The sequence below is a fragment of the Tiliqua scincoides genome, chromosome 7 (assembly GCF_035046505.1).
Source record: "Tiliqua scincoides isolate rTilSci1 chromosome 7, rTilSci1.hap2, whole genome shotgun sequence".
NCBI classification, from domain to species: Eukaryota; Metazoa; Chordata; class Lepidosauria; order Squamata; family Scincidae; genus Tiliqua; species Tiliqua scincoides.
This window is the reverse complement of record NC_089827.1, coordinates 75,457,936-75,470,840: the sequence shown is the minus strand read 5'-3', so window position 1 is coordinate 75,470,840 and position 12,905 is coordinate 75,457,936. Positions and strand designations below refer to the sequence as shown.

Genomic DNA, 12,905 nt, shown 5'->3' with positions numbered 1-12,905 from the left:
TAGATTAAAAAAAATGGAGTACAGGGCCTTTCTGTATAAATTCACCCAGTGGTGTAGTTAGAGGGGGTGCAAAGCACTGAGTTTTGCAGGGAGCCTCACTGCAATGTGCAAGCAGCCCCCTCCCCTTATTCCAGGTGGGGGGGGAGCAAAATGGAGGTGTTGCTCAGAAGGGGAGGAAGCGGGTCCACTAGCTTGCCATTGATCATTAAGTGCTGCATACTGAAATGATTAAAAAAGATCAGGGTGCTAACGCACAGAATAATGCGGTCTTATCTGTACACATGATGTGTACAAAGGAGACAAATGAAACAAGAAGAGGCGAAATGAGAAAGGAGTGTCATTTGTATTCTTTGGAGAATGATGAAGTACTTTATAGATAGAATGTACAATCCAGGATCCTGGCCCTCACATCGTATATTATGGAATAGAATTCATTTCCTCAGCAGAAAGATGACACTGTAATAGATACTGGGGATAATTTATATACTGCACTTTCTTCAGAGTCACTCACCACATTGTAATTGTATTACTGGTAATGAACCTTGTACGCTGTGCTCTGCCTCTGCTGCAAAAACAGGGTTGCTGGTGAGCACTGAATTCAGCGTCTTCCAAAGAGAGGAGTCATGGCTTTCATTGTTAAAGAGAAGTTGGGGTTTTATTTTTTGAGGACTCTTGGTTTTGAACATGGTCTTGCTAAGTAAACAAGGAACTAGCTGGAAATAGCTAGTTTGTAATCCTTCCAGACAGAGCCCTTCCCACTCTCACACTCCCTTCTGTTCCTAATTTTTACACACAATAGCTCTTGATTCAGTCACCACCATGGATATATTTGGTTTACAAAAGCATCTGATCATTATGGTTGCACCTTCCCTTGTCCCTTCTTTCAATTTAAAAGTGAGGCTACCTTGTAGGACAATAATTCTAAAATTGTGAGCTGTGAATCCCCCAGGAGCTGCAGAAACCAGCCAGGGCAACTGCAGAATCCTTGTGAAAAATCCACCCCCTATACAATGTATAGGATTGCAGCTATAATGGGGAGTTGCTGATATGGCCTAGTAGGTCAAGGGAGCCACCATTCAAAAAAATTTGGGAGCCACTGTTGTAGGTCAAAGCAATTGCAGCTGTCCATAGGAAGGTGCCATAACCCAACTCGCCCCATTAGTCCAGGTGGCTCTCCGGGGATTTTGGCAGAAGTCTTCTTCCCAGCCCTACCTAGAGATGCCAGAGATTGAACCTGGGAACTTGTGCCTGCCAAGTATGCGGCCTGCCAAAGAGCTATGACTGCTCCTCTTTTATTCTAGGGTGTGCATACACCTCAGACATTTTTGTTGACTGTATTACAATGTATGTGATATATATAGCACACTTCTAGTTTAACAGTAGCTCATGGGGAATATGCTTATGGGTAGTCTAGTCTCACATCTTGTCATAGCCTTCTCTAAGTGCAGACTCATAGGCAAATTTTTAGTTGCCTAATCCTAGGCATGTCTACTCAGAAGTAAGTCCCACTACAGTCAATGGGGCTTACTCCCAGGTAAGTGTGGCTAGGAGTGCAGCCTAGGCGTGTCATTTTACGACCTAAAGGAACCATACGCCCCAGGATTCAAAACAGTATTGCATGTTATGTAGCCTCCAAGTTTTAGAGGTAGCCTAGCTCTGAAAGCCAGATGTAAGGTTGTGGCAACAGGATACAGGGAGCTTGTTCTCTTGAGTGCTTCCTGTGAGCCACAGGAAGCTGGACTAGATGGGCCCTTGGCCTGATCCAGTGGGGCTCTTCTTATGTTCTTATGAGGAAGGCCATGCTATAGTTATAGATCTATGGGCACATGTGCTTACTGGGTGAGAAAAGTCAAGCAGCCAGAGAGTGAAACCAGATATTCACTGGGACTGGGACAATGAATTGAGAAGTCTGTGGAAATCCAGAATCTACAGAGGGAGTATGCAGGATCTGAGGATTCAGTGAATAAATGCACACCAAGCCAGCTTCAGCAGGTAATCATATGTGGAAACATGGTGGAATTTTGTCCTTAGCTCTTCACTGACATGTGTTCTGTTGTAACAAAACACCTGCTTCATGAAGTGCTAAAAATGAAGAAGCATCTGCTCTATCTGTCTCCTTGGTGACAAGAGGGTTGTACTGGCTCCCAATTTCTTTTTCCTAGCAGACAAATAACTCCAAATTTAACTTCAATTTTCTGTTCATGTGAACCAGTGTCCAACCAGTTTAAGCAGATGCTGATTTTATGAAGACAGAGCAAATCATGTGCGTGACAGAAGTTTGCTGAACTTCCAGTGTCTGCAGGATCAGGTGAACAGTTTGGGAGTGCTTCTGGACTCACAGCTGTCCCTGGATAGCAGAGGAGCAGAAGTGCTCTTGCATTTGGACAAAAACCAAAAGTGGGTTGCAATCACATTTCAGAGCAGTTCTGAGGCTTGCATAGGGGGCCACAGGCTCCCCCACCCTCCAAAGGGCCATAGCGACCCCCAGTATGCTATTGTATATGGTATATATAAAACCATATATATATGGTTTTATATGCTATTGTATAGTTGCTGTTGAAATCTGATTTTACTGATACTGCTTTTTATCATAAATTTGATGTGTTGCTTATGTGTTGCCTTAGACAACTTGTTGGAAACATGGAGTACAGCAAAAGTAAATACGTAAATAAAATACAGCAGGGTCCAAGAGCCCCCCCCATGGTTTCAAGATAATACAACATTCAGTAAGAATATTAAAACACATGCATATGCAACTTCTTTTGGCAAGAGCAGTTAGCAATTATCAGCAGTGTTGATCTATTTTTAAAAGTCCTAAAAAATGAACAAATACTATATTGGCTATGATCCATTCTTTCTGCTTACAGAGCTTCCTCCTCTTCCACTGTGGAGAGGATGGATTACAGCCTTTCAGTCTGGCAAAACTTTGAAAAACATGGTACAAAAGTTCTAGGCTTTGTACCTTGCCTGTAAATATTTGTATACTTGTGTAGTATAAGTACTTATTCACAGCATACTCTTTTTAGATCGGTTTGCATGTTCATTTTATAGTCAAAATAGGAGGTTCGTCTCAGCATTGGAAACAACTCAGTCTCACCTTATTATCCCATTAAGCAAGGAAGTTTTATTTAATAGTACTCCATAATGTCCTGCATCTGTTCCCATTAACCTAGCATATTGCAGCCAAGTGAATAAACCATCTGGCTATTCTTAAAGTTGAGGTCACACTGAAAAGGCATTTTAAGCTGCTGGGTGAGCACCAGAACCTGCATCTCTAGCACAGCATTTCACTCTGGATGCGACAAGTGCTATTTTCCACATAACACTGGATGCAGAAAAGATGTTTACTCAGTCTGATATCTTGTTTTACGCTTAAGGTTCAGCAGTATAAGATGTTTGTTCAAGTATCTAGATACTGTGAAAGATCAAAGTTGCTTCATGTGCATATTGCATGAACTCCAACCATTCTTAATTTAGCAAGGGTTTGGCATGCTAGTTTTTCATCTTTGTGAAGGCACCAATGTCACTTTTTGGTAATAAAGGTTAGGAACTACTTAATTTATTACAGGTGTTCAAAAAACATTTATCTTCTGAAGTCTAAAAACCCTGATGTACATATGAAAGCCCTATCTGTGTAGAAGCACTTGTGTGAATTTCGTATCTCATACACAGATGCAAGGAGGGACTACATCACAATACAGTCATGGTTGCTTAACGATGGACTGCATATACGATGGTGATCAAAGTACAACAAAGAGGCTCTTAATGAGGCAGTCAGGACTCCCATAGCTTGAGGGAGAGTGTCTGTTTATGCAGCAAAGAGGCTCTTAATGTAAAGGAGAGGCAATTGGTCTTCAGTAGCCTGTGCAGACAGCTAGTTTCTGGCAGGGAGTGTCTGTTTACACAACAAAGGCACTATAGTGGGTTGAATGTTCACTTAACAACCTAACTGTGTAGCAACAGGGATTGGAGAAAGTATCCCCACTGTTAAGTGATACACACCTGTTTGGTGGTGGTTCATTCATTACTTAGGGATGTTTGTGGCACAGTGTTAAAATGTTCCTCACAGTTAGACATGTCCTTTTACACAGAAGACTTCATTAAAATAACTTTAGCATGGAAAAATAGTATTATCTGAAGCTTATTATAAACATTATAGAGAAAATACATATTTACATAATTTCAAAGTACACTTATATACACCCATATCTATTATATTTAAATTATATAGCTTTAAAAATGTCACCAGACCAATAAATTATACACAGTATCAAACACGTCTGGCACTTTTGTAGTGCATCAAATATTAAAAAATTAATTCCCAAAAATACCAACAGATTGGACTGCAAGAAGCAGGAATCTGTTAGTGTCCTAGTGCCTTGAATAAACAGCATCTGAAAACAAGAGAAAACTGCAATTAGAAAACACAATCGCTTGGTTTTCACCTTCCCAATTCCAGCTGTTGTGAAAGTGCTGTTGTGATTTTGGCCAAGTTTGAAAGAGCAAGGGTGACCCTCAGTTGCATGCGCTCTCCTCTGCCCTCCCCCTTTCTGCCTCTGAATGGAAGAGAATGGGCATTTCTGCCGGCAGCCTGTAACAAACCGGAGTTTACCGACACAAAAGGAAACTCCAGGTTGTTTCAACTTGTCAGTGAAAGATTCCCATTTTCCTGGAATTTTCTGTGTTTACCTAAAAGAGGATGTACCAGAGTGTCAGAAACTCCTAAATAAGAGACTGACAGCCCAATTCCTGTCTCCTTCCCTTCCTCCCACTGATGCAGCAATGCCAAAATGGCTATTGCTACGTCCTGGGGGGGGAGGAGTTGCGAAGGTCTCCTCTGGGTAAGGGAACATTTGTTCCCCTATATGGGAGTAAGCCTCCACAGTGTGGAGGGATCTACTTGGACCTGCACTAGTGAATATGCTGGTGCAGCTCCATGTGGACCCATGCCATAGGATCAGGTCTCCAGGAAGGAGGCTACGATTCAACAGCAATTGCTGCCACCAAACCCGAACCCTTCCCCTCCCTGAATCACATGACTTTTGTTCTACATGCAGGGAGCTGCAGTGGTCTGAGAACATAGTGGAGTGGCTGGCAATGACCCCATTTCTCAATACTGAGCCATTAAGCTGATATGAGGGGGCACACAATGAATACAATATAATGTACAGAGATCATTCAAAAAGGAGGGCATCGAGAGGCCAGAACAAAGGCTATCTAAGGGGGGAAAGTCATTAACCAGGGCAAATGCCAGTGCAATGCACACTTTATCATTCATCTGAATATGATTGCAATAGATGTGCTAATGTTCAATAAATTCAACTTTACCTCTGTGATACTCTGGATTCACATTTTCATATATTGGGAACAAGGGGTTTTCCTGTTCACTGCGTAGCTTTCTTGCTCTTAAGACGTCTCTTACACATTGATGTAAATATATGTACTGGCACTGCAGAGTGGGAAGAGAAGTGTTCCAATCAGGGTAATGCAACTACAGGACTAGGGGATTCTCTAAGGCTGTCACCAGTTCTCGTGAATGCCATGTGGAACAGCAGTGCTAACAGAGATATCTGCATCTTCTTATATCCATTTTTGTAAAACGTGGTGTCAGCAGTTGCCATAAGAATGGGAATTTTTATAAAGAGGAGTTATTCTATTGCGGCATTCAAAGTTACTGTCTTCCTGTCTCCCTTCTAGGTAACTCATGAAAGATTCTGAGCCTCATAATTATTTATATTTCAGTTGCCCTGTTTCCAACTTAGCTTGCAAGATCGGTGGGGAAGAGAGCAGAGCAATTACCAGACTCTGCGGTACACTAACCTCAGGGATGCCATAGCAGTCATCTGACAGAAGGGAAACAAAATACATGGGGAGCTATAATAACAAATCATTATTCTCTCCAGTACTGAATTTGGATGGTGCTTCGTTTGTCAGTTTGGAGGCAAAATGGGTCCACCCAAAAAACACTGTGGTTTGGAGTGGTGTAGTTAGAGGGGGTGCAAAGCACTAAGTTTTGCAGGGAGCCTCACTGCAGCTTGCAAGTGCCCCCCCCTTTGGAGCCATTCCGGGCGGTAGGTACAAAATGGAGGCGTACAGTGTTCAAGCATGAATTGTATATTGAAAGCTGAATTTCATACTGGCATGATAGAACCAGACTTTAGTCTCACATATAGGCTACACTGAAGTAAAGTCTTTGCCATATAGACAATGTAAGAATTAGACCACAATTATGGCTGCCAAAGGTACAAAGATGTCCTTTGAGTGTATCCATGGTTTCTATACAATGAAGGAACTCAAAACTAAAATGTTATCAGACCATCTCACACCCTTTCAATAATATTAATCCAAACATGCATTTGTTCACATTTCTGACTTGGAAAATATAATAAGCCTGCTAGCTAATTTAAATAATAGTAGCTGGATGGCATTTGATTGTTATCACCCAGATGATACTATTCCTTTTTTTTTTGGAGTAGCAATTACCAACCTGGTGACTAAGGTGTCATTTTTACAATACAGTTGTTTTTCTGCCTGCATGGAAAAGCTTTTCCTTCAATTATAACACAGGCTTCTCAACTCTGCTATTGAAATTTTTAACCTTATGCTTATTAAAGCATTCTGATTTTTTGTTAAGTCCCAGGCAAATGAGTTCTGGAACTCCTCATGTGTCATCCCAGCCTCCATTCCTGCTGCATGGAGGATTGCTTATAAAGCCATCTCATGTTTTTTCTCTATAGGTGACCCAAAATGGCTCACAACTATATAAAAAGAATGCAGTAACATCAAATAACAAGACAAAAGAAATTCCAAATACAACAGTAGCAATGAAACAATAAGCAAATGAAATGTAGAGGTGTCTGTCTCAAGAGACCACCAGCTTCAGGGCAGTTGTGTTGCACTTTGTGTGAACAGCATCACAGCTCACTCTTGCTCAGGCTATGACTGCTGTAGTTTCAGCAAGCACTGAGATATACAGGCTGCTTCTTTGCCTTTTCTAGAGCTGAATGGGTTAAATGCCATCATGAGGCTGGCGTCTCAGCAATTCTTTTCTTAAACAAAAGGATCTGCCTGTTTTATTATCCGTTTGTGAACAACATGTTAGGAGAAGATTGATCTCTGCCTCCAAACAGCATGTGAATAATGGCAAGGCTTGCTTGGTAAATAAATAGAGCACACTAAAGTGGGATTCCTCTGACCTTGTAGCAGCTAAGTAATAAGCTCGCAGATAAGGAGCTACTTCCTTTGCTGTATATCCTTCTTTAACTCTGCCTGTTTGTCTGATGGTTTTCTAAGCACTCATCCGAAGAGCTTCTAAGTAAGTCTCATCTTCTGAACCATTGTCTTCCCTGCTAAGTCTAATGCTCTGAAATATCAACCCCATTTCAACCTTGGGAAAAAGTATCCCCAGTAATTTGTCTAAGGTACTTTCAGAGTGCCTGTAATATAGGTGTCTATATAAATGGACAGAGTCTATATAAATAGGTGTCTATATAAATGGGTAGTGAAATAGGCTCAGAATTGGTGAAAATCGCTTTAGCACTTCCCATTGTAAAGAGCTGTGTTTTTGGTGAGGTTGCAGTTATGAAACAGCTGCCTAACAGTTATGTATCAAGTACATTTCCTTCATTTTTGAAATTAATTAAGCTGCAACAGCTACATATTGTTTTGTGATATCAGCGTTCATTCTGTAATACTAATGGCATACATAAAGCACTCAGGACAGGGGAACAGAATCATCCGTTACGAGTGAGTGGTGCGAGCAGCGCATGACTGATGAAAGGGGGGCAATACCGGAGCGGACCAGAAAGCCATAGAGATTGCATGGTGATAGACATCATCCCACTGAGGTGGTGCGAAGAGCCAGAAAGGTTTGAAAGCTGAGTAGTGGGAAAGCGAAGAGACGGGGTAATGGAAGGAAACAGGCTCTGTTGAATATATGGAGAAGGCAGAGGCCTCTGGGTGTTGCAGAAGTGGTATAGCATTGAGGACATATGGTTTCAATGCAGTAGCACAGCAAGGGTGAGAACCTGGGGCAAGGCGATGTGATGAGGCCCCCTTCGCGTCACGGTGTCTCCCGCCACACCTGCACAGACACTCCCCCCTTCTCAGTGCATGTGCGGCCCTGGCCCCAGAAACAGCTGCATTTGGAGCTGCATGGCAGCCAAGGCTGCGTGGGCCCATCTTACGGTACTTCCACACACCAAAAGGTAGGCGCTGTCACCCACCCCAGTGGAGATGGCAGAAAACCGCCACTCTGTTGTGGGGGGGGGGGGAATGGACCAGCAGCAGCCGAGCCACATCATTGCTTCAATGAGAAAGTGGAACTCTGGAAGTCTCATGAAGGGCCGATGGCCCAGGGCCGGTACATTCATGAAACTGAGTGGGGTGGTTATCTCAGGCAGAAGGTTGGTGGGAGGCATCCATCTTCATCAGCCCCCTTGCCCACACTGCGGCTGCTGTCCCTCCTTCCATTTCTTTAGAAACAGAAAAGGAAGACGGAGTAAAGGAAGTGCGGCAGAGAGGAGAGTGGTGGAACAGATGCACTTCTGCTCCACCCCCCCTCTTCCAGTCCATGCAGTGGGAGAGGCTGGAGTATCCCCAGGTAAGGGAGAACAGCATTTGCTCTGCTGCCTCAGGTGCCAGGAGGTCTCTGGCAGGCTCTGTACGGCCTGTGCACTGCTGTTTTATGCTGGGCATAAGAGTGCTGGGCTCTGGGAGGCTTAGTGGGAAGAAGGGCCAGAGGCCGGTTTGCTGATGGAATCACTTGTGGGAAGGGTGGGTGGAGGATAACAAAATGAGTGGAGAAGACCTGAAATTGAGGAAATGAAAGGTCAAGGGGGGCTGGAGGAGAACCCCACAGAAACCCACGTATATATGAGGCAGAAGTGGGCAGACCCGTCCTTTGCACTTGAGGGATTGTAATTGGTCGGAAAATGGAGTAATAAAGCTTACTAAGCAGAGGTGATATGCCTGAATTTCACTCACAGAATTGAACTGCATCATTAAATATCTGGTTGCAGAACTTGCATGATGTGGGTACTGTAGCAATGATATTTCAACCCCAAGACTTACCTCTGTTTGAACCATGTGCACCCTGTGAAGTCTCAGATCATACACCGCCCCATAAATATCCACAGAATCCTTGGAGTCAAGTTGCTGAAGGATCCGGTCCAGTGCAATGAATGTGCCTGTTCTGCCAACACCAGCGCTGAAAAAGAAAATGGACACTGTGCCTCTCTCCATTCGTGTTTCCTCCCTTGCCACTGTTGTGTGCAGAAAGCTCAAGCTGAGCTTTAGGAAGGCTACACGTTTATCTTTTCAACTGCATCTTATTCTAGCCTTCGTGTTTCAATTCCTGGTGGGGAATGGCTACTTAATACTGCAGTTGGAAGAAGAATCTCTTTGAAGTCTGTTTCTGGATAAGATTTCAGCTGCTTATCAGTCAAAATCCACATCTCCCGCAAGAGGTGTTACCACAATCAAAAGGCAAATTCTTTTTAAAAGTCCCTTGGCTTGTCATTCTGTTTTCCCTCCTACCTGCAGTGTAATACAGTTGGTCCAGCAAGCGGTGTCCGATTGATATAATCTCGCACAGTTCTCACAAACTGGATGAGGGACTGGGTGGTTTCTGGAACACCGTGGTCTGGCCACACAGTATAATGGAACTGACGAATAAGTCTTTGGGAATCAAGCTGTTCTTCCTATCAGAGCAATAAAACTAAAAATTAGCAAAAAATAAAAAAGCAGACACGATCACACCACGCTATTTTCTTACTGTCAAAGGACAGTTTCTCTTATTGTCAAGATAGGGTTAACAACCCTGCTTTAAAAAAAAAAAAAAAGTATAACTACTTTCGTTTAGACCAGCAAAACACAAAAGATTTGGAGAAGGCTTTGGTTGTGCATTGCTATAGCTTGGAATTGAAGCTGTCACTCCAGCCATTGGTATTCCGGGGGGGGGGGGCAAAATAGTAAGTTTCTTCAGGTGCCTGGCCTCTGTTATAAAGCAGCCCAGAGTCAGCCACAGCTGCTTTTGGAGGGGCCACTTTACACCAGTGGCCAAGCACCTGAAGAAACTTACTGTTTTGCCCCCCCCTCCTCCAGGAACACCAGTGACTCCAGGAAGGTATACCTTGCAAGGAGCCTTCTCAGCACATTTGTTATTCTTAAATGGCAACCTAAGAAACAGCTTCCAACTAGTACTTTGGCCACAAGAAACCAGGTCAAGTTTTAGCAATCAAACTTGCTAATGTGACTTCATTTTGCAGAAAACTTGTCAAAAAATACTTATGTAGACTTACACTGCAAATCTTAAACTCTCTTATTGTCCATTCTGGGAGAACTGACTCAGACAGCATCTGGACTATTAAGTCTCCATAATATAAGGAATCCTGATCAACGGGCCAGTAATGGTCACATTTCACCTGGAAAGACAAAGAAGAGCAGGCTTTTAAAATCACGAGAACAGCCTTGGTCTCCTACCTACATTCTTTTTGGTCATCAGCAAACAAAACAGAATAACATGGATTCTTTATATCTAATAAACAGCCTTGTGAATTCTGTGTAATTGCACCATGTTTCACATATGGATGGTGTCATACAGTGGCGTCACTTGGGTTCCCGTCACCTGGTGCGGGATGCCAGCACGTCACCCCCCCCATGCAGTGGGCGGGGCAACACCCCAGGTGGTGGGCGTGGTGATGTACCATCGCTCCGCCCCCACTGTTTTTTTGGCTGTATCTTTTGATAGAATAAAGATAGAACACGTTTTGCATGAAATTACGCATTGATTGACATATAACATGATGGTATTATTCCTCCAAACTGTTATTTTGGTCACTAGTGGTGTCACACACACACCCCCAGGGTGTCAACTTACTAATACTTTATTGCAGCAGTTCTCAAACTTTTAGCACTGGGACCCACTTTTTAGAATGACAATCTATCCAAGACCCACTAGAAGTGATATCATGGTGGAAGTGACATCATCAGGCAAATTAAAATAAGTATAAATAATTAAAGTAAAACAAATAATAAGCAGAAGCCAGACCTGTTCCTCCACGTGAATTTCCTCTGTAGCCTGCCTGCCATAACAACCCCCTCCAAAATCAGTAAGTTTTTCAGCCCTGCCCTGTTCAATTTAAGAACTATTTAAACCAGATCACTGTCAGGATCCACCTGGCTTTGCAAGTCTCAAAAAAGTTCACCTGATCAGCTGAAGCCTCTGTTTTTATCCCTTTTAGTGGAGGGGGGGGGGGAGGTTGCCTTCTGGAGCATTTGCTGAGCTACAGTTCCATCAGATCAGGACCATTCTGGTAGCCTTGCACTCTCCTTCACCTGATCTTCCACACCAGCCAAGGCACATTTACTTACTCTTGAGTAAATGCGACCCTGACGCTTAGTTTCGCTTTCCATAGGGCTCAATACATTCATCTGCTTGGAGGGAGGGACTTCCTTTTCAGGTGTTTTTGGGGGCTGCATTCATTGGATCAGGACCATTCTGGTGTCGTTGGATTCCTCTCAGCCTGCCCTTTCTGACGGACTAAGGTAAGCTCACCTACTCACGAGTAAATGCGCGATATGGCTCACTTTCACTTTCCATAGGAATCCATGCATTTTTTGTTCTCTGGTTTTTTGGTCATAACTCTATTTTCCCTTCACTACAGAACACAATTACATCAGTGCACTTCCTAGTGCTTTTCAAATATATCACTGGAGGACTACAACTAGTGGCTCCAAACCAGAAGGCCAGCTAGATGTCTTGGGACAGACCTTTTCTTTCACAGGTTGCAAAGTTCTTCAAGGAAAGTTCTGTGATCTAATGCATGGAATGCTACAGGTCTTGACTCTGGTAAGGTTATCTTAGTATTTGTGTGATATCATTTGTTTTAAAGCAATTAACAAGTAGGAAAACTATTTACTCACCCGGCCCTTCTCAACACATTGAGTTACCATGACAACATTGTGAACATTCTGTTCCCATGTCATTTTCCAGAAATCATCCTTTGTGCCAGGCAAAGGTCCTTGAGTGGCAATGTATTCCCTTCGAAAATTAATGCCCTGCAGATTCAGTAAGCTACAATTAGTTAAATAGTACCATAGTAACAAGAGACCAAATCAGATATCAGAGGCATCTTTTCTGGATACCTCGATTTAAAGCACACTGCTAAAGATGGCCTTAATATTTAGGAGCAGAAGAGTGCCAGGGGAAGGGAATGGGTGTGTATTGAACCAGGGGGTTGAAAGAAATGCAAAGGCCATAGGGTTCAATCACCGTGTCAAAATGCAAAGCCACCCTCCCTACTAGCCAGCCTCCCTCCCCACCTCCAGATCAACCCACACAATCAGTCAAAGAGTTTTATAACACATATTTATTCCTTTGTAAGCCACACAGTCCAAACTCATGATGACACATGGACAGAGCAGATTTATCTTAAAAACATGCCAGCAAAACAACTCCAGTTAAAATAAGCTGTTTGATATATCAGGATTAAAAAAGATTCTGGTAAATTTCTTCTCAAATATTTCTCCATTTCACTCAATACCAGAAATGACTGAAATGTACTAGGAGGTGTTTATTACCTTCTTTTGTGCATTTCTCTGTATGTATTGATGTCTTTTCTATTTATTTGTGGGTTTAAATTCCTACTCAGCCATGAAGTTCTCTGGGTGTCCTTGGACCAGATACAAACTCTTAGCCTAACCTACCTCACATGGTGGTTTTGTGAAATTAAAAAGTGGAGAAGGCAGGGAGTACATCACTGTGAGCTCCTTGAAGGAGAGCAAGATATAAATGTAATAAATAACACCTTCCACAGAAACCTGCCTGATGCACTGGCTGAACTTGTTCAGAATGTTCACAAACATCTAAAATGCTGACAGAACAAAACTCTCAAACCTGCATG

At 42.9% G+C, this 12,905-nt stretch overlaps 1 protein-coding gene across 1 annotated transcript in view; it reads right to left on the bottom strand.

Annotated features, from left to right (window-relative positions):
- Nucleotides 1-304: 304 nt before the first annotated feature.
- Nucleotides 305-12,905, bottom strand: part of PTPRB (protein tyrosine phosphatase receptor type B) — an 81,230-nt gene continuing 68,629 nt past the window's right edge. The window contains exons 29-34 of the mRNA XM_066633323.1: nucleotides 11,926-12,060; nucleotides 10,302-10,424; nucleotides 9,538-9,701; nucleotides 9,073-9,208; nucleotides 5,329-5,449; nucleotides 305-4,394 (exon numbers count right to left, since the gene is read on the bottom strand). Coding sequence (XP_066489420.1) covers nucleotides 4,372-4,394; nucleotides 5,329-5,449; nucleotides 9,073-9,208; nucleotides 9,538-9,701; nucleotides 10,302-10,424; nucleotides 11,926-12,060 — 702 coding nt within the window. The 3' untranslated portion in view covers nucleotides 305-4,371. The remainder of the gene's footprint in view (nucleotides 4,395-5,328; nucleotides 5,450-9,072; nucleotides 9,209-9,537; nucleotides 9,702-10,301; nucleotides 10,425-11,925; nucleotides 12,061-12,905) is intronic.